The sequence below is a fragment of the Cuculus canorus genome, chromosome 3 (genome assembly GCF_017976375.1).
Source record: "Cuculus canorus isolate bCucCan1 chromosome 3, bCucCan1.pri, whole genome shotgun sequence".
Classification (NCBI taxonomy): domain Eukaryota; kingdom Metazoa; phylum Chordata; class Aves; order Cuculiformes; family Cuculidae; genus Cuculus; species Cuculus canorus.
Window position 1 is genome coordinate 83,186,930 of NC_071403.1, and position 26,166 is coordinate 83,213,095.

At 40.0% G+C, this 26,166-nt stretch overlaps 1 protein-coding gene across 3 annotated transcripts in view; it reads left to right on the forward strand.

Moving 5' to 3' along the window:
• Positions 1 to 225: 225 nt before the first annotated feature.
• MACROD2 (mono-ADP ribosylhydrolase 2) overlaps positions 226 to 26,166 on the forward strand; it is an 891,375-nt gene continuing 865,434 nt past the window's right edge. For 2 of the 3 annotated variants that reach the window (XM_009556568.2, XM_054061687.1), the window contains exons 1-3: positions 228 to 428; positions 4,473 to 4,589; positions 23,675 to 23,782. In XM_009556568.2, the coding sequence (XP_009554863.2) occupies positions 383 to 428; positions 4,473 to 4,589; positions 23,675 to 23,782 (271 nt within the window). In that variant the 5' untranslated portion in view covers positions 228 to 382. Of the gene's footprint in view, positions 429 to 4,472; positions 4,590 to 23,674; positions 23,783 to 26,166 lie in introns of all 3 variants that reach the window. The other variant, XM_054061688.1, reaches the window with a different exon arrangement.

Here is a 26,166-nt window from a genome sequence, read left to right on the forward strand (position 1 = left end):
CTCTCCCGCGGTCCCCCGCGCACATCCCCGCCGCACAGTGCCCACCGTGGCTCCCAAGCACCCACACCACCCGCGCCGATTCGCACCCCCCTTCACCCCCCCCCCCCAACCCCTCTCCGCCACCGCCTCCTCCCGCCCGGTGCCCGGTGCGGCGGGAGGAGCAGGGAAAGGGCCGCGCTGATCGGCGTGTGGCGGAGCCAACGGGCGGCGGGGAGCGGGGCGGGCGCTGCGGGGGTGCGGGGCGAGGCGTGCCCGCCGCGGGGAACGGGAGAGCGAGGGGTAGGAGCATCGCGGTGCGGGTCTGGCGCTGGCGCGGCGTCTCCTCCGCCCCCTCGTGAGCCTGGGGAACCTGCAGCTCAAAGCCGCCGCCAGCCACGCCAGCATGTACCCCGGCAACAAGAGGAAAAAGCTCTGGCGGGAGGAGAAAGGTAATTGCCGGGCCCCGCTTCTCCCGCCTTTAGCCCGGGGAGGGGAGAAGAGGAGGGAGGTGGGGAGAGGGATGCTCCCTGCTGCCTCCCTCCTGCCCGCAGCGCCCACAGCCCCTGAACAGCCGGAGTCCCCCCCAAAGCGCGAGGTTTGGGGGTGTTCCCCCCCCCCCCCCCCCCCCGGTTGTCACTGACTTTGCCCCTAAAGAGAGGAGCTGAGGGGAGGGAGGGAACAGCTCCTCTCCCCTGAGGGCTTCCCGCCCCCCAAGTCACCTTGTGGAACTGTTTCAGGCCGAGAAGTTCGGCACGTGCCGTCGAAACGTGCTTTTTCTTACTTTAATGCACCTGTTTTCGTAGAAAATTACTTTTTTTTTTGGGGGGGGGGGAGGGGGATATCGCTCGTGTAATACGTGTAATGCACAGGGTTTAGCTTGTAGTCTTGATCACCTGGAGTGAACGTGCCTTTTCTTACTTTAATGCACCTGTTTCTGAAGAAAATGGCTTTTTTTTTTGGCTATCACTGCTGTAATACACAGGGTTTAGCTTCTAGTGTTGATCAGCCGGAGTGAAACGTCTGAGGTTTGGGGGCTCTCAAAGCACTCACATCCCCTGTAAGACATAGCGGCTCCTTTTATTTCTTTTAAGGATCCTCTTTAAGACATACCGACTCGTTTTATTTCTTTTAAGGATCCTCCTACTCTGTGTAATCTCGGTTTATAAAACCCCACTGTCAAACTTCAGAGCAGGAAAATTGCAGGACAAGCGTTTTATGCAGACCTTGTCATTTTGATACTTTACAGTGCTCTCCACCTGCTCAATATAGAAATAAGGGGAAATTCACACGGGGAATATTTACATCAACTAGGAGGAAACTGTGTATTTACAAACAGTCTAGAAATGTACAAGGAGAGGAAAAATAACAGCAACACACCAGTAGGTCCTATTGTATGTTTTGTTAATTTCATCCCACCTATAACTATGTGTGTGTTTTATGTCCAGAAAGCAGACGACTAGTTTGAAGGATAGGATTCATCCTTTTTGTCTGTGGCAGCAATCAAGTGCACGTTTTTAAGGAAAAAATGTTGAAACACAAATAAATTAATCTCTGTAGGTTAGCTGCTACTGTAGAACTTCTCAAAGGAAGCGAGTTCTGCTGCATAGTTTTTTCTTTTGAAGCTGTCTTACAAAGCATGTTTTTGTATTGAAGGTGAGGCAACAAATTTCTGGCACTTTCAGTTTTTGTTTTCAACAGAGAAAGCACAATTAAATCTTCTCAGACGTTGATTATGTGTGATCAACTGTAGCTGACTTTCCCCATGCAAAGGAAATGCTCTATGTCATTACCTCCAAAAAATACCGGGTTTTGTGCTGAGGGCAGATAGAGGAAGTGTTGTTGTTGGCTCTCGTGCATGTTACCATTGCTCCCAGTTGTCTCTTCCACCTCTGCTGCCAGCTGTACGAATTGATGCCCTGGCATGTGAATTTGAACCCCTGGTAAGGAGGGTTGAGCAGAGGGGCTGGAGAGTGAGCTGGAAACCTGAAAGCAGTTATTCTCAGCCATTTATATTCTGAAGAACTTTTTAGAAAGGAAAAGCACTGATGGCTAAATAATTGAGTTCAAACCCATTGACAATACACTTGCTTTTCTTAATTACTTTCTTGGTAATTAAGGGTTGGTCCACGTTCTCCCAGGGTGGGTCTTGCTTGAGGACAGCTTAAACGGAGTAGGAATGGGACTAGAGTTGATTTCACAGTCTTAGACACAGAACTGGTCTGCTGTGAACTGTCAAAGGCACTTCAAGTTATAAGCAGAAAACTCCACTTGCAGCTAAGGCTTTTGGAAGCATCTTCCAGGAGTTCTGTGTATAATTAAGACTCAGTTTAAGTTCTTGCTGCTAACTTGCAAGAGCAAAGTTTTATAAAACCTTATAGAGAGGAACTTCTGAAGGCATGGAGCTGGCCTTGTAACTGCTTCAGCAAAAGGTAGTCAGGTTTCTTCTGCTTGTCAGTTCCTCGAACCTAACTTGCAGAGGCACACTCTCAAATTTGCCTTTCTGTAATACCTCTAATGTGTATTAATATTTGGTGTTTTGTATTGTTGAAGATCAAGAAGTGGAGTTAAGTGTATATCTCTTGTGCATAACGGTGATCCTAATCACATTGGCTTTGCTTTTGCATTTGTAAATGTCCAGTTAAGATACCAAGTCTGAACAATGGGAGAGAAATGTTTTTGTTAACTGAAGATACTGGCAAAGTTGTCAAAAATAGTAAAATAAATTTATTTTAATAAGGGAGTCTGAGCTCAAAACCTGTCTTCGGTTGCTAGACTGTGCTGATTGCAGCCTGCCTAATTAGGACACTTTATTTTGTGAAAAAAAAACCCCACAAAACAAACTCAAAAAACCCATGGAAAGTTACTTTCTTCTTTTTATTTTAAGGTCTGATCTGAGAAGCAGTTTCCATGTTCAGCTTGCTCACTGTTCTTCCAGTTTTAGATGAAAATATTCTTTTCCTGTCCATCTACTCCCTTATGCCAAAGGCAAATAATACGGGTCTAGCTTTCCCCACACCCTTAAAAACTCTTGAACCTTCAAAAAACATTTAATACTGATTAATGTGTCAAGAAAAACTATGACTATGGCAATAGCAGTACAGTGCCAATAGTAAAAACAGCCCCCAAATTTGATTAGCCAATGGGCGTTGTGATATGCTCTACTGTATTTCCTCACTCCCCACTTTTGGAAGGGTAAAAGCTCTGCATCTTGTGCAGAGCTCATACTAAACATTTATGAGGTTGTGGGAGAGGATGTGGGTGCAAAAAGTCAGGTACAGTGTCATGCTGAAGAGCTGGATTTATTTGCAGTGTTGGGTCTTTGGGATGTGTTTTTCTTGGTGCTTAGTCCATTTATAGCAAGGTCTGAAGAAGAGTGGAGTTGGCAGTAGCCGTCATAGTTGTACAGTCTTTGAGGCTTTACTTTTCACTGAATGTCAGAAAAAAGATGTGGTGGATTTTCCAGGAGAAAACAACCATCCATATGTGTGTTAGTGTGGTGACCAAGCGTGTTATATTAATACTCAAATAAAAATCTCTAGAGCTTAACCCATGCTGCCTGCTTTAAGCTCAGGTACTATTTTGCATCCCTTTAAATCCAGCAGACTCAGTTTGCGCTGGTCCTTGTCTGCTTTTTAGAAACATGTTTAGTCAGTGGATGGCAGCAGACTTTCCTAATGCTTGGGGTTAATGCTTCAACCAAAGTCTGTCAAACTTAAATACTTGTATTACTTACTCTTGGATATCCAACAGATATCCTCGTATTTTTTACAGCTACTGATTTTTGGCCCAAAGTGGGATTAAATGCTCATAGTTGTCTCTATAGCAAATGACAGCAGTTTTCTCATGCTGAAAATTACATTGTTGCAGAACAAAAACTCAAACAACCAAAACCCCCTTTCATATCACCCTGGTCATCTAGAAAGCAACATAAGTTTTGCTTTAGCTCTGTTGTCTTTTGTAATATAGCGTACTGTGTTAATTTCATGCCGTGCTCTCTGTCTTTACTTGCTGGCAATGATAAACTCTCTTCAGTAAAAGTAATTCAATTTTTATCTTCCTGACTTTTTTTTTTTTTTTTTTTTTAAGTTTTGGTTTACAAATACATAACATAAAGAATAAACTTTAATACCCGGAAGCTCTATGAAACATCAATTCCCTGCTTAGTAAACTTGCTGTTAGTTCTCCGATTTTTGAATTAAAGTAACAACAAGAAGGGGCGCAGTAGCAGTGTGGGGAGGAATCCTGGACAGTTGAGAGCGTGGTGAAGAGGCATTTCTTTTTGCTGAACTGTGATATCCAGAAATAGGCACATGCAGTTGTTTAGATGCACCATGTTTAGCTCCTATTACTTGTAAGTCATTGAATCACATGTGTTTGATTCTCTCAAATGGCATTTAATTGCATCAGGGACACTGAATTGGTCAGTTCTTGGCCAATCTGCAAGAATACATTAAAGTCTGCAAAACTTCTTGTATTTCTTTTCCCCTAAATAGAGCGTTTACTGAAGATGACTTTAGAAGAAAGACGCAAAGAGTACTTAAGGGATTATGTTGCATTGAAAAATATTCCAACATGGATGGAAGACTTAAAAAGTAAGAGCGAAAGTGATGGTAAGTAAAACAGGTGAATCTCTTTAAATATAGATCATTCTGTTTTCTCAGTATGAATTTACTTTTAGGAGGGCCAAGGCTTAGAGCCTACGGTCTTACTAACAGTGGTAGCCTAAGATGAGGATGAGCACTTTGAGGGTGGGAGGGAAAACCCCAGAGACTTCATCAGTCAGCCATGCAAATGAACTTTGTCTTTGAAACTTAGTGAGTGTAATGGTATGGGGAATTTGGGCCAAATAGAGTTGTTCTTGTAGGTGGTTGAAAAGCAAAGGGGAAATGCAGAAGTTGTGGTATTTTCTGAAAATCCAGGCAGGGGAGAAGATTGGATTTGAGGCTTCTCTTACTTATTCTCTTGCCTCCTTCTTTGGGCTGAGGAACATCGGTTTGGTATGGATTAACTCTCCTTAGTGTGGCATTATCACAGTTATGATCAGCAGTAGACATATCTAACTACTTTCAGTGAAGGCCGACCAAAAATGAGAATCTGATTCACTTGGATAATTCTGTATTCTGTACATGATTCTGTTACAGTGCCTCGTTCTTCATCTCATTCTCTTTCATCCATGCAAGTGTGTGGAAGAAGAGGGACGACTTTGGAGCTGGTTGCCTCCTCCTTTTTTCTTTCTATGTCTTATCTTACTTGGCAAAGCTTGTGTTTTTTGGAGGAGGATCTGTAAGACCTAAAGGGTTTCTGGCTTCTGCAGCTACAGAACTAGTTCTCTGACCCTTTTGTTATAATTAAGGGCAAATACTGGCCTCTGTGAACAGCTGTGTAGAGTGATGTTGTAGCTGCAGGTGAACATGGTCTTTACGATAACACTTCAGATGAGATGAGAGCTGGAACTAATCAGCTGTTTTTGATAAAATGGGAAAGCTGTAACTCTTACTTTAGCACGATCTGGAGCAGCTGACAGATTTGCAGATACCTTTGTCATAAACAACTAATGCTATTGTCTAGTCCTGAAAGAGTATTTAATGACTTTTGAAATGAAAATATATCAGAGGTTGCTGAGCTTTTCAGTGCTGATGAGTAGTTGTACAACAACTGTACTCATAGACCTCTTTCTCCTATTAGAGGAGGTCTTTAATATCGTACAACATCAAGAAGCCTGTCCATCTAGAAAACAGAGGCTGTGTTAAAAACAAAAAAGCATAGCTGACTCCTTCAAAGTTCATTTTGGAGGCCTGTGGTACTGGAGTTATGCTTTATATCATGGAGTTTACCTCGTAGGGTCTTTATCCATTCTAGCCTAAATTACATTTTTTTTCTAACAACCCTCAGATTCTGTATAACATGATAAAATTCATAGTTCTTGTATTGCTTGGGCTGCTGAATGTGACAAGGTGTGGATTTACCTTGAGATTGCTGTTAGACTTCACATAAGCAAAATGTCAATGCCTAATATGTGGGTATTGAATCATGGCAGTGGTGAATTTGTTTTCTTGTAGCTGCTTTTGCATTCCTTGTTAGTACCCAGTACACTGTGAAAAATGCTGGAAGGCAAAAGTTGTGCTGAAAGACTACTTCTCTGCTACTTGAAGCTTTTGTTATATTTTACATTCAGGAGAAAATATCCATAGTCACTTTGATGTATTTGTTGTTAATAAGCCATGTGGAATAGTGAACTTGTAGAAGGTTAGACTGCTGAAATGCCTCCACATTTCAACTAATCAGTACTATTAAAGGAAATATGTGTATTAATGTGAATGTTATTGCATCTGTTTCCATTTTTATTTCCGTTAAATGTTGATCCCACTATGAATACATCAAGAGTGTATAAGTACTGTCTTGCTGAGCTGAAATACTGAAAAATTTGAACTTAAGTCATCTTGCTGATGACAACTTCTGCTACATATGCTGGGACATATGATGAGTAACTGGTACAGCCTAAATGAGACTCTGGAGACAGCAGGTGAAGCTCGGGGTATGACAAAATCAGTGATGACTTGACAATACTATGCCCAGGTTCTGATATTTTCTTGATGTGAAAGACTACTTGCAGTGAAAAAACTAAAGAGGTCTGAAGTGGGGGAAAAAAAAAATCCTTTTTATGCTTGACAAGCCAAACCAGCAACTGATGGGTAATGTCAAAAAAGTTCTTTACCATTTACTTCCAACACTGTATACTGTGAAAAATGACGGATTGATTACTAAAGTGTGGAGTGGCGTTCCGGAAGAGTGATGAGGAGAAATCAAGACAGGCACCAGGAACAAATAGAGTGAAGCAGGTGCAATCAATCAGCCACTGGAGTAAGAAGCTGTAGGAGAAGGGGAGAGCACCTGGGCTGGCAACAGCCCCTGTAGATACTCAACTGGAGATTAAGGATGTTCAGTCCTGCACGAGTTTTGGAATAGGCTGTTAGAAAAAAAATAGCGTAAACAATATAAAAGCCTTATGATACCTGTTTTTAAATATGAGTTGTTGCTGGTTGTTTGGTGATTCCATATAACAAATGTGTGCCTAACTGGAAGCTTAACAGATGATTATTTGCAAGTCAATGTGTAGAACTGCTGAAATGGAAGTGACTTTAAAGATTTGCGTTGGGAAGGAACCAACCTGACTCACATGATACCTCTGCATGCTCTTCATTGGTAAGTTTGGAAAACATACCTTAGTTTGTGGAGGGAAGTGTTTCTTCCCCACCCCTCCTCCTCTACCTTTATGTATGCAGTTGTGTTCAAAGCGAAATACTAAAGAAAAACAGTAAAACTTGGAATAAGTTGATGTTAAAGTAAATTTTGGCAAGGCTGGAAGCATTTATAATGGAGGGATGTGTAACTAGCTAAAGTGTTGTGAGGAGTTGAAGTTAGGACACTTGGAAGGGCAGCTGACAAGGGCTTTGTCTTTTTTCTACTTTAAGGCAGGAAAGGTATTTGGAAGTTGAAAGCAACTGTGTATAGCTTTGGTCTTTGTTGTGCTCTTTTGTGACTAAAACAAAAACGTATGATTTTCGCAGGTCTCCTCATAAGGACAGAACTAACTGTAAGAAATCAAGGTGGTGTGTGTTTTGGCGTGGAATTTGGTCAATATTTCTAATACCTTTTGATTTGGGGGGGTGGCGCAATCTGGAATGTGGGGTGTAAACTCAGTGCCAATGCGCAGTACTCTGAAGTGAGAGAAGGAAGCTGATGTGCATTTCCAGAAGGACTGTGTTGTCTACACCCACTGGGTTTTGGTGTACAATTTACCAGGCTGTACAAATGGACCTTGGAGATGAACTGTTGTAACACTGTCCCTCTCCCCTCCAATGCGGTTACTAATAAGCATCCCTCTTATGTAGAGATGATGGTATGGAGGGAGAACAATTTTTGTTCTTGAAGTGGTTCTGTAAACATAAGCTTTTTTTTTTTTTAACCACATTTATTAAAGAAATGAGTTGTCCACTTTGGAAACAAAGATTGAGCCTGTCATAGGGCTGGATAGTATGTATATACTGTAATCCATCGTTCCTCCCACTTACTATCCTTCAGATACACTAAAGGCAGACATATCTCATCTGTTCTGTTTTGTACTTTGAAGTAGAGTTGCTTCTTGACAATGTGTAACTGATGGACTTGTTTTCTGAAGCTCTGGAATTTGAATACCTTTATTTCAATGCTATTTATTTTAAACCACTTTATGCTAGGCACTCATCCTGTACTGCAACAGTAGCTTATGTTTTGTGAAGCTTGTTGAATAAAATGATACCACTATGTAGACGAATAGTTAGTGTTTTTTCAAGTTAAATACATATACTGGCTTTTTTTTCTGGGGTACGCAGTTATGCCTGAAGACGTCTTTACTCTTTAGTGGGGGATGTGAGCAATGGCTTCAGAAAACCTTTTATTGAAAGCTTTTTCAAAAAAACAGGGTCTTAAGAATTCTTTGTCATAGCTTTACTTGTCTGTGATAGAGACATGTATTGTTGCATTAATGGGATAATTCAGAAAGTGAAATAAATTATGTAGTTTAAGTTGCAGCTGACAGTCCTGCTGACTCTCAGAGCCTCCGGGAGATTCATTGGTGAAGCAGTGGTGCCAAGAAAACAGCATATTCAGGTGGTGGGTTAAAGATCTTTGCTAATGGTGAGAACTACTCTTGACTAGATGAACTTAAAAAGGAACGATACTGTCTATTTGGTTTTGTTTAAGATGAAATGACGTTAAAGGTCTGCAGTCTTGGTTTTTACAGCAAGTCTTGGAAGTATGTTTAGATGGCAGCCTCTGGATTTTCTTAATCTGCTATATTTTTAGAAAACTGTATGGTTCAAACTGTATTCAAATTAATCTACTTTAACACAGAGGCTTTTACGTGTAATAGTAAGGTTTGGATTTAATAAAAGCATCTTTGTACTATTATCTGTAGCTTTCTAAATAGGCACAGTGTGTTGACACAATGTTGTAGAGACAAAGCATCTAGATGAGCCACTCAGAATGCTTTATGCTGAAAAGAACTTGTATGATAATGCTGAACTCTGACCTTCTAACCATCTTTTCTTGAGATGGTTAAGTAACCACAGATAATACTGAGTTCTTCGGAGCATCTCCATGTGGCCCTTTTGCATGTGAATATCTGTCTTGTGGGATCCAGGAAACAAGGTGATGATCATCAAACTGCCTTTGGAAAGTAATGTCACTACTAAACTGCAGTGAAGTTCAGACACATGTCTACAAGTGAGAAATAGCATCTCTTCTTAAACTAATAGCTAATAAGTGGTAGTAGTAATAATAATAATATCATAATTTCTTTTTCTGTATAACTTGCTGAAAATAATGTTCTACTTAGAGCATTAAGATTGTCAGAAATTGCCTGGCAGTAATGAGTTCTGTCTGTAATAGCTGCATCAAACCAGTATGCTTCAAGACCATGCCCCACCAAAACATCAAGTTTGTGAACTTGCGTTATCTTTCTTGTTACAGTGACTTTAACAACTGTCTTTAGAACAGATTTCTAGCCGAGTGACAAAGATGGAAGTAAATTGAGACATCCTAGCTCAGTGTGATGCTTGTTACCCGTCGGTTAGAGAAAATAGTGCTTTATTTGGTTAAGTTCACAGTAGAGGAGTTTCTTATCTGAGTTCATGTAGAGAATGACAACAACTTGTGTGTCACGCTTGAGGGTCTCATGCTACTAGCTGTGGCCTTGAATCCAAGTTCCAGTGTCACTTTAACTCAGTGCTGTATTTGGTTTTGTTCCTACTTTTCATATACTGGCATGCTGCTCTGTTTCTCATGCTAAACAGTTTATCACAAGGTCTCTCGCAGACTAGTGTGTTTAAGGTCAGAAAGCTGTGTCATTTAGATGCATGTGGAGGTGGCTGTTTATTAATTACTGTGCATAATAGCTGAGGGAGCTCCTCTAAAAGACTAACATCTGTGGCTTCTATGAATTGTCTGAAGATCATAGTAATGAAGTATTTTGAATGCTTAGGAAATTATGTCCTTTTAGTGGAAGTGGCTGTGAATCTGTGTGCTTATTTTTATTGTCTGTCCATGTTTTGATTATATTAAGGAAGCAGGAAAGGAGTGTGAACAACAGAAAATAATGTGTGCAGCTTATTATTTTGTTCTAAAGGCGCACAGGAGTCTGCATGCCCACAGAATAAAGGAGAATGACTTTAAGGCTGAGGTGCTTTATGTTTGGCCACAACAGATAGCAAAGGCTGCAAGAGGAAAAGGAAGTAACTGGAGCCCTGTGTGCTCTGCTTCTCCCAGCCTCTCGGCTGCCCTTTGGGAATCTGTCCTGAACAGATGCAAAGATGCAGAGTGGTACAAATCTGACCATGTGATCTACTGACCCCAGACACCTTTCTGTTTCCTTAAACACTTTCCTCAGCTATTCTTTTCCAGAGATAGCCTTGCACAACATAGAGATGGGAAAAACTTCAGTTGTAAGCTTGCTTGAGTGTAAACTGAGAAATAACCTGGGAGGGTGTGTTGGTCTTTAAGAGGCAAGTATTCAAATCTAGTTACTGATATGGCTGATCTTGTAGATAAAATGGTGCACTTAGTATGGTGCGGGGAAAGGATGTGGTAAATAAAAAAGCCCAGTATGTGTTCAATTGATTGTGTAATTCCCTGATGAGCTGCATGCATATGACCTTTATAGGATGGGTAAGCTGTCAGAGAAATGACGCTTGTGTTACAGTTTTCTTTAAAGTGTTTTGGGGAAAACCAAATCATTTTGCTTTAAGCAAGTATTAGAGATGATTATTAAAAAGCAAAAAGTTAGCTCTGTTTATGCAGATTAAGAACACCTAATCCAGCGTGGCTAATACTTCTAAGAAAGTAAATCACTTGTCTTTGATGTAATTAAGACAATGACTTCTTTCTTTAAGCTGCTATTCCATGATTTTTTTTAACGTTAACTTCCATGCAGTGTTATGCTTATACATGTCTTTGAAACAGTTATGATTTTGCGGCCCTTTCAGATGCAGCTGAGAGAATCCCCTTATCTCCAGTGATAGCCAGCTCCTTGTAGGGCAAGAGTTAACTGTAGGAAAGGATGCTGCTTTCACCAATAAATTAAAATTCTTAGTGGAGCTCTGCAAGCTCTTGGAGAGTAATAGTAGGTGGAAATGCAGGGGAATGTTAAGTGCATCTTAGCCAGAAAGAATATTTCTTATGTTTAAAGTGTTAGTGACACAAATCTTGACCAGATTAATAATTCCAAGCTTCTGTGCCATACAATATGAGAAATGATCCCCCCCCTCTTTTTTTTTTTTTTTTTTTTTAGCCATGAAACATCACTGTGTACTGACGTTTTGTACAGAGGTCCCTAAGGAAGTACAAACCGGAGTTAGAAAGTCCAGATGATGCAGTGTGCTATCATCTGGTAGGCTTGTTCAGTCTGTGAGGAAAGGCTGCTTACGTTCTGTGTAAGTCAGTACATGCTGTTCCTCAGAAATTGCTGAGAAAGTGTAGGGTTTTTCAAGTTCCTGCCTGGAGTTTCTCAGTGGCTGACTTGTCTCATCTTCAAGACTATTAAAGGAAAGAAGAATAGTAACTTTTTGAGTGAGATAGCGTAGTATGTGGTAGGCAAAAGTAATAAGTTATACATCTTTGTTTTCAGTAACTTGTGTTAATGTACATATCTTGTCTTTTTCCCTTTTAAGTATTACTTTTTTCTCCTTTCCCCCTTTTTTTTGTGTGTAACTGATGAGCTCCTTTTGAGTATGGGGCATTGCAAGATCAAATCCAGGAACTAATTTCTCACTTTACAAAGAGTTTCAGTAAGTCATCTGGTTTTGCTCAGTATAGTAGCTTGGCTGATGCCACAGTCCATCATAAATTATAGACTATGGCGTATGTCCTCACAGTCTTTTGCAGACAGGTGTGAGCTGATATGTTAGCCTGTCTAGAAGCCATGTGCCCGTAATTTGGTTGAGGCTAAGATCAAGCTGTTAAATTGTACCCTTGTCATGACTTAGCTAGTGGAGATCTGTTGCTCTGTCAACTGGTTACGTGACTCTTGGGTATCTCTGAGTGTAGGTGAAAAAGGCTAATGCCCTGCAGAAGACTGGGAGCCGCTTCTGATAAGACAGGAAGAGACTGGTAAGGGTTATCTTAATTCACTGTAGTTTAGGTGTGACAGACAGTTATGAAGGTGCTGAACTATTGCTTCAACTAGGGTTTGCTGGCTGGGGCTAATAAGCGTTGGTGATCACACATGCCTCTCAAGTGCTGCTGTCTGGATGTGGGAGGCTTGCATCAAGTCTGAAAGTTAACCACCACGTCAGGATACTGGTTTAACTCTCTCAGTAAGGCAGAGGGCTCACTGCTGCAGTTTAAGCTCAGTGAGCTCTCTTATGGATCATGTTAACTGACTTTCATGCGTTTGCTTCATGTGCAATTAAACATCTGATTACATACCTCTTAAAAACCCAATCACTGGAAACCAGATAAGCCTGGTTTTCCTTTTTCAGTTCACTAGAGCTGAACTGCTCACCATGTAGAAAGGTCTCTAATGAATGAACTAATGTCTGAATAAGTTGTAATACTTCCTATTTGAAGTAATATGTGGCTCTCTGTGAGGGGCCATCTAGCTGATATGCTGTTGGAAAATCCGGTTGACACAGAATTCCTCGGCCCTGTAGGAAGTGCTTCACAGAGATATGTTTGTTTTGATTCACAGAAAGTGCTCTTCTGTGCTGGAAAGAAGGCTTAACAGTCCAATTTAGATATAAATGTCTGTTTTGCACAGCTTTAAAAACCATTGAAATTACAATATTATGTGTGGCTCAATTTCACTAAGAAATATTTTTGTTTAAATGGGAAGGGGCAAGCATAATATTTATGCACAGAAAAGTTACTGAGACTCACAGCTGTTGCATGTTGACTTGACATGTTTGCAGAAGTGTGTCACGAGAGCCTTTACCAAAGTTTCCAGGTATGGGTTTTTTTGGTTTTGTTTGGTTTTTTTTTTTTTTTTTTTTTTGTGGACAGAATGCTGTAGAATGCATGTCTTGCAAAAATTAAACTTCTCAGCCTTGTGCTGGTATAGCAAAAACATTTATTTCTGAAAGCAGAAGTACTTTTATATATGCACCTTTACGCTAATAGCATCTCTATGAGTTCATAATCAGACACAGTTAGAAAAGAACCTTCTATAGCTTGCCAAAGGCATCTTGTCCAAAAAACTGAGTCCATCTATAATGGGAGTATGAAGAAAGTATAGAACTGGTTGCACATCTGTCTTTCTTTACAACATCAACCTGCCTTATCCTGCCCATTGCTTTTTCATAGATGCTTGTTTATGCAGACATGGGGGGTTTTGGTTGTCCTTTTCGTACTGATGGTTAGTCTGTAAAGGTGTTGTGAGTCACTTGTTTTTCTTTTGTTGCATGAATATGACTTGTCGTTGAAGTTCAGCCTGCATTGGATTTGTTCCTCTGTGCTTCATGTCGTCTTTTCTGTATGAATAAGATACTCTTTAAAAAAAGACATTGCTCTCATGCAAACATATTGTGTGTTGCAGTGCTGTCCTTTTGTGGGAATACCTAATGAATCTACATCAACTGAAAGCAAGCCTCAGACAGTTGATGTAACTGTCACTGAGAGTGTGGATCAGTTATATTTAAGGAAAAAGTAGAGTTATGCTCTTTCCCCTTTCTGTGTTGCTGCTAGAGTTCTTACAGGAGAAAGTTTGTAAGTGTATTGCAAATAACTAAATCCAGACAGAACAGACGGTCTGCACTAACATATGCCCAAGTTAACTTAAGGGCTTTGCTTTGATATGTATTTTATTTCCAGGTAGGCACGCAGAAGAAGCTAGAGCTAAATCTTTCTACTAACTGCTAGTGTGTTTATAACTGCTTCTGAGTTTGTATTACTTTGTATTTTTCAGGTCCTTAAAGTAAGCAAGTATGACTTGCAATGCTAGGGGTCTTGGTGGAGTCCTCTTTTGTACCCTGCTGTTTGGATTGAAGCCTTTCTGTTTCTTAGGGTAGTGAATTGCATGTGGTATCTTGGACTGCGGGATAAGTGCTACCCACTAAGCCTAATGACTTCATGTGGAAAACATTATTTCTTGTACTTGCATAAAATCTTGGCTACCTGTCCCCTGGTAGTAGAAAGTTGAAGTTCCTACCCCCCTAATAAGCAGTTGTCACTATATTTCATGCAGAGAGATTATTGAATGGCAGTGCCTTGAAATATTTGCTGGTAGTTTTGCAGAAGTTTCATAGTTTGCTGGTAGTAACTTTTTATTTCCAAGCTCTACAGTAAGTACTACAAGAGGCTGTAATGCTCAGCTAGAGAAGCTGTTGCTTAGCAGTGGTGTAGAGAATTGAAGAAGCAGAGAACATAGAGTGAAAATTTTCTGACTGCTTAGTAAGCTATTGAATGAAAGCTAATGAATTTGTCATTTCCCACTATAAACTTATTTCAATTGTTTGATGCTCTATGTGCTGTTGACACCTATTAAAAATGCTTTTTCACTTCTTGGTAAATAAAATAGATGCTGCTGAAGGTCAAACACCTGGTTGCTTATGAAAAGGTACTTTTTTTTTCTAGCCAGTTTCTAAAGCTGAGGGAAAGAATACTGTGCTGTATGTAGTTTAAGTTTTGGATGTACTTAATTATCCAGGAGGTACTGGATTGATTTAGACATACCAGGAATGGTTGTATGAATGCTGTGGTATTATCAAGATGTAACCCTTGCAGTAAAGGTTATCTGCATTGTCTTTGAAGGAATCTAGTGAAGTAGTATTATGTGTAGTCTTCTAGCTTTATAGAAAATTGTCAATGTATTTCTGTGAGGTAATGAACAGTGGCTTACAGGAATATAATATGTTTTCTCACAGTTTTTGAACTTCCATCATTAATAACAGGTTATCTGTAGCAGAGGAAGGTTATGAAGTAAGAATTGTGTTGGAGATTATGCAGTGTAGTTCTTTCCTCTGTGTGATCTTGATTGACCATTTAACTTCTCACACGCATATCAAACTTCTTATTATCCCTCAGACTGAGGTTCTGATGATCAGGCTTGGGCAAGAACTTAGTAAATACACTACCAAACAGCATTTTTGTTCCAATATGTTGTCACAAAGTCTTGGGAAAAAAACCTAACCACCAACCAAACAAGTGATTGAATGAGTTTCTTCAGATACTCAAAGCACAGATCCTTCTGGGTCACAGCTCAACCAGCAGCCATTCCTATGGACTCTAAATCTTGAAATCTCAAGCTAGCAGAAGGAAGCATACCAACTGTAGCTGCTGGGTGCTGAATCTCTGAGTAAACACACAAATACCCTAGGGTCTCAGCCTACTTATATCATGCCTTTGCTGTCACTTTGCGTGCCACTGAAGAGAGAGGACTTCAATTTATGAATTGGCAGTTGTGTCTCCCTGCAGACCAGGTTGCATCACAGATAAGAACTGAGAATATATTCCTTTTCTTGTTCTCCTCATTTGTTATTACTGCTTTCTCAGACTTTGCTCTTTGGTACTTTTGCACTCTGGACCAAGTCTTCCCATGTTTTACAAAAACTTCAGAAAGTGAGCAAGCTTCTCTCTCCTTCCCGTTCTCCCAGACTTACAGGGTTTCTTTTCCTCTCAGTTTTGGTTTTGGGTACATACAAAACTGTGTGGGATAGACTGAGGCAAAGCTTGGAACATAACACTGAGGACTGTGTGAAACGTTTAACACAAGTATAGTTGCACTTGGCTTGAATGTTTTGCGGGTTATTAAGACTAACTGGCTCAAGATACATCACTCTTTCCCTCTTTAATATTTAGTGTAGTCTTCAATGGCTCCAATTCAATCATGTGGCTGAAAAGTAGAGGTTCCTATTTGCAAACCTGTTTGTCGGCTGCTGACAGCCTTATTGCTATGTTGAACTGGACCAAGTGAGTTAGTTCTGGGCTTTTTGCAGTAGCTTTAGAGGGGTGTTATAGCACTGTTGAACTAAATTATGATGCAGTTCATTGGATGTGGCCTCCTCAGTTAACCAATGAACGTCAAAAAATGATGGTCGTGTCCTTAGATGGGGGCATTTCATTTTCCTGAAAAACTTTGAATGGGAGACAGCATGACCTCCTTACCTGGAAGGTGGGGCACAGTGCAGCCTTGATAAATTTGTAATGGTACAAAAGTAGTAAATGTAGCTGATGCCGCAAAGGTGATTAAGGGACTGGAGCATCTCTTCTGCAAGAAGAGGCTGAGAGGGCTGAGGTTAGCCTGAGGAAAAGATGCCCTACATGGGATCTGATCAACCCTTATAAACATATGATGTGACGGTGTAAAGAAGATGGCTCCAGAGTCTTTTGAGAAGTACACAGCAACAGGACGAGGCAGTGGGCACAAGTTGAAATTCTTTCTGAACGTAAGGAAACAAAAACATGCACTTACTGTGTGGGTGGCTGTACACTGAAACAGGTTTTGCAGGAAGGTTGTTCAGTCTTCCTCTTTGGAGTTAGTCAAAATCTGACTGGGACAGGGTCCTGGGCAACTTGCTCAGTGTGACTCTGGTTTGAGTGGGGAGGTTGGACTTCACAATATCTAGAAGTCCTACGCAATCTCATCCATTCTGTTATTCGTGGTTTCTGGATGCTTCGTAAGCTTCGTACTTGGCTATAGTTCTTGGCTAATCTAATTATGCCACTTTGTAATTAGCTGAAACAGAATATATTGGCAGGCTGTACAGCAAGGGAGAAAGTGCTGGTGTTGATCGTGAAGAGCCTTTGACTTACGTGTTGTGCTGCATTTTTGGCTAGGTAGAAAGTGATTTGTCTGCAACAAATGTTTTTTACTTGTGCTTGGGTTCTGATCTCTTTTCAGTCCAAGAAGTGATAGAGCAAATCTGTACTACAAATCTGAAGTACTAGAGTGCATCTGTGAATGCTTTCCCCCTGGTGATGGAACATATGGAAATAATGCTTATCTTGATTTAGATATGCAGTTGCCTTTCCTGTACAATCATCCACAGCTAGTAGGAGTAGAAGCAGGCATGTAATGTAACAGGTCATACAATCTGTCTTTTGTAATGCTCTGTAAGCCTATGCAGAAACAAGTGGAATGGAAAGCTGTGTTAAATGCAAGGTTAGTAATTGCTAATAGTTTGTCATTTTTAATCTGTACAAGAGACTTGTAAAAATAAAGCATTTAAAAAACACTGAAGGGAAGAGTGCACAGAGTATGCAGCACAAGGGTTGCAACACATTTCCCTGTGGTCAGATGCACTCATAAAGCTCACTCAACTCCTTTGTGTTTTCAGCAGCCCAAGAAAAGTGGAGCAGTGCCCTAGTCTAGCCATTACTGAGGCTTCTTCTAGAAGCAGAAGGGCTGGCTCTTGCCTGGGGTTCATGTTAGAACTTTAGTCCCTTGCTCAGAGTTTTTCCCAGATCATGTTATAGACTGCTCTTGGAGAAGCCTGCCTTGTGAGGATATGTGTTTCTGCTGGTAGCTGTTTTAGCAGGGATGAGATCGTGGGCAGGCTTATTGTTTATTTTGAATTTGAAATTAATCTACTTCCTTCAGCTCTGAATTTTAAAGCCGATTATAAATGATGCAACTTTCAATTTTTAGCTTTGTTTCTCATAATTCAACCTGCTACTCTTTGTTCTTTTTTTTTTTTTTTAAATAAATTAGAGGAAAAAGCTGTTGTCGTCTGACATGTTAAAATTTCATTTTAATAGTGCAAGCCTGTGGGCCTAACTGCCATGAGTCCTTTCCACTTGTTCATTCTTTGATTTATTCTTTATCTTCTTTCATTCATGGAGTGCCAAGAGCCTTTTTCTTTGCTATAGGTATTGGTTTGTACGGTGGGGCTTTAATAACTATTGTTATTACTTTTTGCTGTACTCTTTCATTATCAAAGAGTTCTAAAATGAAAATATGTTTTTTTAAGGCACATAACAGTGAAGACACCAGAAACATTCTAGATCCTCCTCTCCCCTTCCTTCTCCTCTCTCCCCATGAAATAGATTAGAAGCTCTTCTAGCTGCAGGTTTTTCTCCCTTTGATTGCAAGCTATTTGGTATTGCTGTAGGGATTTCTGTAATTGGAGACCTGTTTCAAAAATTAAGATACATTAAAGCGTACTAGGCTTTAAAATCTTGGATATTTTAGAAGTGACTGAGTTTCACAGAGTTGTTTCTATGATGATGTTTGGTTTGTACCATCCTTTTTCCATCGCACCAGCTGAATATGTTCATGTCCTTTATGGGGGCTCCCTCTAGTGAGCTGTTCTAAAAATCCTTTTTTCTATCTGTTCTGAAGAAATTCACGCATTTCCTTTCCAAATGCAGTTTTTGTTCACTAAATCTAATGTGTTTTTCTACACGTGTGAGATGTAAGGGTCCTTTTCCTTTGCTGTGAACTAGAAGGAATTGTAAGTAAAGCTGAGCAGTAAGACTGGCTGTTTACTGTACTTGGTGTTAAGACGTCAGCTGATGAAGTTCATCATTCTTCAAGATGTGGCTAGAAAAAGCTCTGACTTTGAGGGCATGATTAAAAACCCAAAGGATGTGACCTAGGAGAAAAAGCTGAAGGAAGGTGTGTTGGGTAAGTAGAGGGATGGAAGATAATGGAGTGGATCTGGGAAAATTAGTGGTGGGATAAAAATATTCAGCTGGTTTATGTTGAAAATTTTCAACTCTAATCTGTTCCTTGGGGGGAGAGGGAGAGGAAGGGGAGAGGAGCATCTGGAATGTTTCTGGTGTCTCCACTGTTGTGTGTTAAAAAAATAGCCTAAACAAAACCGATTTTGGGAAGAATGTAACAGGATCAGCTGTAGCCTTCTTGTGTGTGGATACGAAGATAATTTAGTGATCATTGATTTCACTTTATAATAGGAGCTACAGTAAACTTGTTAGCAATACTGACATTATTTCTGTATTTATATTTTTCAGTTTATTGCTACATTTCCCCAGCAGATGTTGTTCCTGGGGTTTGTGGTTTGTTTGGTTTTTTCCTCTTCAAAATTACTTCAGGGAGGGAATAGATAAGACTTGAATTAGGGTTAGGGAGGCAGAGTTGAAAAGTTTGAGAATTATTTAGCTCAGAATAGTGGCAGAGAAGCTGAGTAGGCACTTGGGAAAAGATTAAAAACTTGTATCTTACGAATGCTTTCATGTTGGACGTTTCCTTAGGGTTCTGTTAGGTTCTCATCTACTTGTGAATACACAGGTTTTTGGCGTACATGTGGCATGGCTTTACACCTCAGTGTCTCACTTAGCAAATTTAATTTCATTTGTTTTGAACGGATAGGCTTGAACGGACTGCAGTTATGCCTACAGTCATTTTGTGGCAGAGTTTCTGTTGTGCTGTGAGTGGAATTTAAAAAGGTATTTCAAAAGTTTGTGAGTATTCCATTTACCCTCCTCCTTAATTGTTTTCTCTGTGCCAGTAGTTCTTTGAAGTCATCTGGACTTGAGACCTCTAAATCTACCTGCATGGCTTTGCTGATGCTTTTAGCCCAAGGTCTTTAATTTAAGAGGGCCATTTTTCCTAGAGGCCGGGGGATGGGGGTGGGGGGGCATTAACTGGTCCTGGGAAGTTGTCAGGGATGAAGGCTCTGGGCTTGTATTGTCTCAGATAGCTAGACTTTATCATGAACATACCTTGTAAAATTCACATTAAACAAAACAAAACCAGGGTTTATTTGCTTTTGACACGCACGTATTATTGTAATGAAGCATGTGGAATGTTACTGTGCTTAAATTGCACTTTGTGTCAGCAGTAAGGACCGCAATGTACACAACCGTTCACGCAATTGAGTTAAGGAGATAAAACAAATAACAAAATTCACTGTGTGAGAGGTGGGAAGGAATCAGGATGGCCTGACTAATGCTGGTTAACACTGCTTTGTGAGAGCTCACTGTGGGTTTCTCTTCTTTTTTACTGGAGAGAGTCCGGTGAGGGGTCACAAAGATGATCAGGATGAAGAGGAGCTGAGTGAGCTCAGTCTGTTCAGCTTGGGAAAAGAACACTGAGAAGGAATCTTATCAATGCTTATAAACATTGAAGGGGCAGATGTCAAGATGATGGGTCCAGACTCTTCTCAACGGTGCCCAGAGACAGGATAAGGGGCAGTGGGTACAAATGGGAACATAGGAAGTTCCACCCCAACATGAGAAAAACCCTCTTTACTGTGAGAGTGACAGAGCACTGGAACAGGCTGCCCAGGGAGGCTGTGGAGTTTTCTTCTCTGGAGATATTCAAAACCCACCTGGACACATTCCTGTGCAACCTGCTGTAGGTGAACCTGCTTTAGCAGGGGGTTGGACTGGATGATCTCCAGAGGTCCCTTCCAGTGTCTACCATTCTGTGATTCCTAGATGGTCTTTACTGCCCAGCTGGATGACCTTAAAAATCTTCCAGTGCTTATTAAATTTTACTGTATGCTGGGATTCTTGTGGAGGTGCTTAAAAAAATTCAGCCTCTCTTATCCTGCTTGCTTCTTTGTCATGAAAATTTTTCATGCTCAGAGCTATAGACCAGCCAAACTTTTTTCTAGTCCTGGAGTCTGTGATGTGTCTCCATCTAAAACTGAAAGGGACTTTGTAGCCTTGATGTAGTGTGGGTTTAGTTGAGGTGTTTTTTCATTTTGGTTTCTTTTGCTGGAGGTGTGTGTGGGTTTTTCAGTTGTTTTTTGGTTTTTTTTTTTTTGGACATGGTATATATCTGAATTTTCCTGGCTTTGTAATGGTTCTGCCATTAAGGTGCATTCTGGACAACCAATGTGGAGATAGACTCAAAAGTCTGATTTGCTTGGCAAATCTCTAAAAGCGTAGGTCTGCTTTGTATCTTGCATTGAAGACAAGGTTACACAGCAGCGACTTCAGAGGATTTATTTTTTCAGGATGTAGGTAAAGCCATTCCATTAACGAGAACAAGATAATTTCTCATTGCGCTACAAATGCAAAGTAAATCTATTACTGCTGGGGTTTTTGTTGTTAGTGCGTACATGTGATGTGTGTCCTTTGCAAAAAAAAGCGCCCTGGCGTTGCTGGTTGGTCCTTGCTAAGTTGTGGTACCATGAATTACAAGATAATGCGTAAAGCACTTGAGTTCCTTGAGCGTATTTGAGGACTCACCATACTTAGTTTATGGATTGGAGACTCATCATTGCCTTGGGAAGAGATTTTTAAGTAAATAAGTGCATGTTTTTTTAATCTTGGAAGCAGACAGAAGTGTGTGTGGTAAAGGAAGAGATGGGAGACAAAGGTGGGAAGAGTTATTTGTAAAGGCCAGGAGTTACTTCACTGCCCCTGCCAAGATGACTAAATTAACTACAGGAGAATATAATATTCCAAATCAGATAGCAGTTTTAACTTTGTTAGGAAATGTTGTCTGCCAGCCCCAGAGGTCTAACAGATGGCAGAAGAAAAATGATAGTCTCTTCTACAACTATTGGTATGATCCTGGGATTACTTTTGTAATAAACAGCATATTAGTAGACTTGTTGAGTATCTTTGCAGATGAGACTTAGCTCTCCACTACTTCCATCAGTGTTCAGCGTCCTTTATAACAATCAGCGTGAAATAAAGTGAGTGCAAACTCAAAACTGCTGTTAAATCGGACTTTTATTAAAAGAAATGAGGGCAATCTGTCAAGATGTGCAAGGCAGCATATGCTTTTACTGCTGAACTGTATTAAATACAGTGGTCATCAGGGCTCTTCCAAGAACTGAGGGACAGGTAAAGGGCTTCCCGAAGAGGCTGTGGTAGGTCTTATAGGAGTGGTGGATTTCCTTTCCTCACAAGGCAGTGAATTTACTAATGCTTTTCTGTGGGCAAGGAATCTCGGGAGAACCACACTCAAATATGTTCAATACTTGCAAAGAGTGAGAACTAGAGGCAAACTTGTGATCTCTGTGGAGTAGTGAACATCAGGAGGCAGTGCCAGTGTGTGCCACATTGTGTTAGGTGACCTTGCTGGTGAATTGGCTAGGGGGCATTTTTGCTTTCCCCTTGACTCAGAAACAAGTGATAATGAAAATTAGCTTTTTTTTATTTTTATTGTGTGGTATCTGTTTTCTTAGCTTTTCCTGGTGTATTTTTTTTGTGATTTGTTTTTGTAGTGTACTGTCACAAATACTGTAGTATCCAAACTGTACTTTCTGTTAAATGGTTTTAATTTAGAGAATATATTGTATTTGATTTAATGTTAACTAGTGTTGCAGTAACTCTGGCAGAGGGTGGAGGAGGGTGATGCTGTGCCTTTTAAATTTGGCAGAACTACAGCAGGATGCTCAGTGGGGAGAGATGGGGAAAACAACTGTCCTCCTTGCTGACAGAATGCAGTTAACATGAAAGCAGATAATAAATTGAACTGTAAATTGGTAACAGAGTCTGATTTTTAATACAAATCAACAACTAGCTGCAATGATTACCTTCTGTGGAAAAAAGGGATCAACAGTGTAACTTTTAAACCAGAGTTATACAGGGTTCTTGATATGATAATAAAAACTTGATACCTTTCCACAGAAATGCTTTCTTTGCTAGAAAAGCGAGATATAAAATAAATGCAACTTAATTCTTTCTACTTATGTTTTTTTGTAATGCTGACAAACTTGAAGATCTAGTTGAATCGGTGGAAATCAATTAAATTGATTAAAGGCTAAAGGGCCAAACTTCTTTGCTTCTACCGTCTTGCTAAATCTTCTCTTGATGTCTTTTTGTTTACAAATAAATTTCACATGATTTGAGGATTGAGAACTGTTTCCCACTTAAATTATCACTTGAACAATTAATTTCTACTTCTGGGCAATACATGAACTCGAGCCTCTCGAGATTTGGCTTGTGTCAGAATTAATTTTAAACGATAATAATAAAAATAATTTAAACAATCTTCCCTTCTCCTTAGTTCTTTGCTAATGATGTAGAAGTCTAAAAATGCAAGACTATGTTAAGCTTTTGGCCAGTATGTGTGTGCAAATGTGTTTGGGCCAACTGAACCATGGGTATGATGCAAATGAATTGAATTGATGACGCAAAAATTAAGAGCTTACCAGAATAAAGAACCTATTATAGAATTGTTTAGTAACAAATCTTTTGAAAGTTAATGTATATTATGTCTTCACTCCCCCTTCTAGTTGAGCAATTTAAGGTGGCAAAGCTCCAAGTTTAAATTTGCTGCTGTTTTTGTCCAGGCTTTTCTTTTTCCAACTACTTTGTGCCAGGGCTAGTTCTGAATTTTCGGGCTGTTGGCAGACAGCATACTCTTGTGTTGTTATATGCATTCAGAATAATTCTGGGTTGGATTTGTTATTGCTTCAATGGGGGCATTATCTTAACTAATTCTTCATTTTTTGCAATTTGTTCCCTTGCGGTTACCAAAGAAGATTTGACGAGTCTAGCTCCAAAAGTTGTGTCTATTTAGACTTTCTTTTATTTGTTTTTTAATCAAATGTTACATGGGTGAGGAATCAGTGCTTCATAGTGGCTTGTATTTGAAATCAAATAAAAAGCAAGTTGTGTGATTTTGGGGAAATGCTAATATCTTTGTGGGTTACTGGAGTCCACTCAAGGTGAAAGCGAAAAATGCTGCAGTCTGACAGCAATAGTGTAACTTAAGCTGCTGATACCTGCTCTGGGTCTTGCAAACAGTGATCTCAGGCCCACCTTTGTAATCTGATTTTACTGCTTTCTTGTTTTGTAGGTGAAAATACTAAAGATGATCTGCAGGGGAAGAAAAGTCTGAGCGAGAAAGTTTCTCTCTATAGAGGTGACATAACACTGCTTGAGGTTGATGCCATCGTTAATGCTGGTAGGTGGTTAAATACTTTACATTACGTCTTGAAAATTCTATATAGCACCGTGTTACAAGCTTGAACTTTGAAAAGCTGCATAAAATTGGTGTATCCTGTGGAAAACTGTTGGAAACTACTCCCACCTTCCCTCCAATTTCTCTCTATATTGCATCTGTTCATCCTGTGTGCCTTTACTGTGATAAGGATTATTGTGGAACTTTAATAGCACGGTCACCAAGAAAGTAATGATCTCTTCATCTTTTGATTTAAGTCGAGTAGCTGAGACTTCACACTTGATATTGTAGAAGGCTGAATTATGATACTAAGATACTGCAGTACATTCCAGTCTGTGTTTATATATCAAGCCGTTTATAGACTAGATAATGCAAAACCCTTAACAATAAGGTGATCAGAAAACTGAATTTCTGTTCTCTGTGGCTTGAATATTTGCTTTCTTGTAGGGAGACTGTACCCTTCAAATTTTTGCTTCTGACCTACATAGCTCTAAATAGAATCAGAGTAGCTTGTTTTGGAAGGGACCTTTAAAGGTCATCTCGTCCAACCCCCCCGCCATAAGCAGGGATATCTTCAACTCAATCGGGTTCCTCAGAGCCCCCATTCAGCCTGACCTTGGCTGTTTCCAGGGCTAGTTTTAGTTTTAGCACCTCTTCTCCCTTAGTGACCATGTTTCCACTTGTGCAACTGAGATGAAGAACTGAGTAGCATCTTCCTATTACAAAAGAGGAAGAGGAAGGAAATGTTTAGACAGCAATTAATTACTTTGTGTGCTGAGTTATAATAAGTTAATTTGGCTGGTTGGGAAAGACTATGGGAAGGTTTCCCCCCCTACATACATACCCCAGCCAAATCTTGGCTGCACTGTCTTGACACTGGATATTTCCCCCACCCCCCAGCATTTGGCTGGCATTGTCCTTAATTCTAGGAGTATTGATTTGTTTTCAAGAACTGTTTTTTAGTATTATTTTTTCATTGGAAGGGAACATATTGCTGTATTTTCTTTGTGATGGAATAGTATGTGGAGATTCCCAAGGCTGTGTTGGCCAAAACTGATGCGTTGGCTTACCACACTAAAAATCTGTGTGGAGGTAGTGGCTGATGTCTGTAAAAAGTACAGAAATGCTTGCTCATATGGCATGGAAGTTAGTAAGTGGACTCTCTTGGATTGCTTGATGTTGTTTGTCTCTGCCTAACTCCTCACTTTACAGGGGGGACATGCTTCTGGGTTTTGTGGAGTACAAGTGGAATTTTTAGTTATCTCAAACCGCATTTTTGCACTATAAGTAATGAGGGTGGTATTTCCATGTAGAAGGTTTTAATTAATCTCCTAGGTTATTGATGCACAGAAGCCTTTCCAAGTCACAGACAAGCAGTACAGTATTATCCATGTAGTAATACTATCTTCTCCTCGCTGTATGAGCAAAGCATCTGAAGCTTTAATCTTAGTATTTTTCCCTTGATTCTTTCAAGATAACGTTTCCAGTGGTGCTGTCACTGACTTCCTTACTTTGTTACTCTACAAGTCAATATTAGCATACTTCTCTTGATTTATATTCAGATTCTCTTTATTCACAGGTCTCCCTTGAATTACAGGCTGGATCTGGTTGCAGATTAATTTCAGAATGGGAGTACTTTGCTTTTCTTGATTTAAAGGATTTTTTCTTCCTTTCTCTTGAAATGTCCAAAAACCAATACCCCAGGCTGCTGATGACATTATCTACCCATAAACTTGCCTGTAATCCTAGTAAAGGAATGCATCTATCAGTTGAAATAAAAAATAGAATCCAGTTAAAATCAACGGATATCAATATGCTGTTTTGGGGAAGGGATTAAAGACCACTCAAAACAATACACTAGCACTGAGGTTGAAAGACCTAGAGAAGGACATAAAACTCTGGAAGTCCACTGGCAAGAATAGAGAAGTTGTTTCTACTGATGTCTTCTGTAAGGAGATTAAGGAGGAGTTGGATTTGGGTTTAATGAGAGATTTAGATTAGAAGTGGGCAAAACTACATAATGGAAGGAATAGGGGTACTCCACGATATCAGACTGCTATGTAGCAGCAGCCTTAGGTCAGGGCATTGATATGGGTTGTTTTTTGGGATTGCTCTCGTCCTTTTCTTTTGTAATTTTTTATAGTTCCTAAAGTGCACAATATATTAACTACTATGAATTGTTAATATGCTTAGATTAAGATACTAACCTACAGTTACCTTGAAAAATCAAATATTCTCTGTATGTCAATGCAGTAATTAAAATTTAAGTGTAAGCCTTTGATTTGTTCATGGTTTGTGTTACTTTTTTTCCTTTTGAAGTTAAACCTTTTACAGTTATTGTAGAGGACAGCTGGAAAGCTAAATCAGGAGGATGTTGTGGTTCAAGT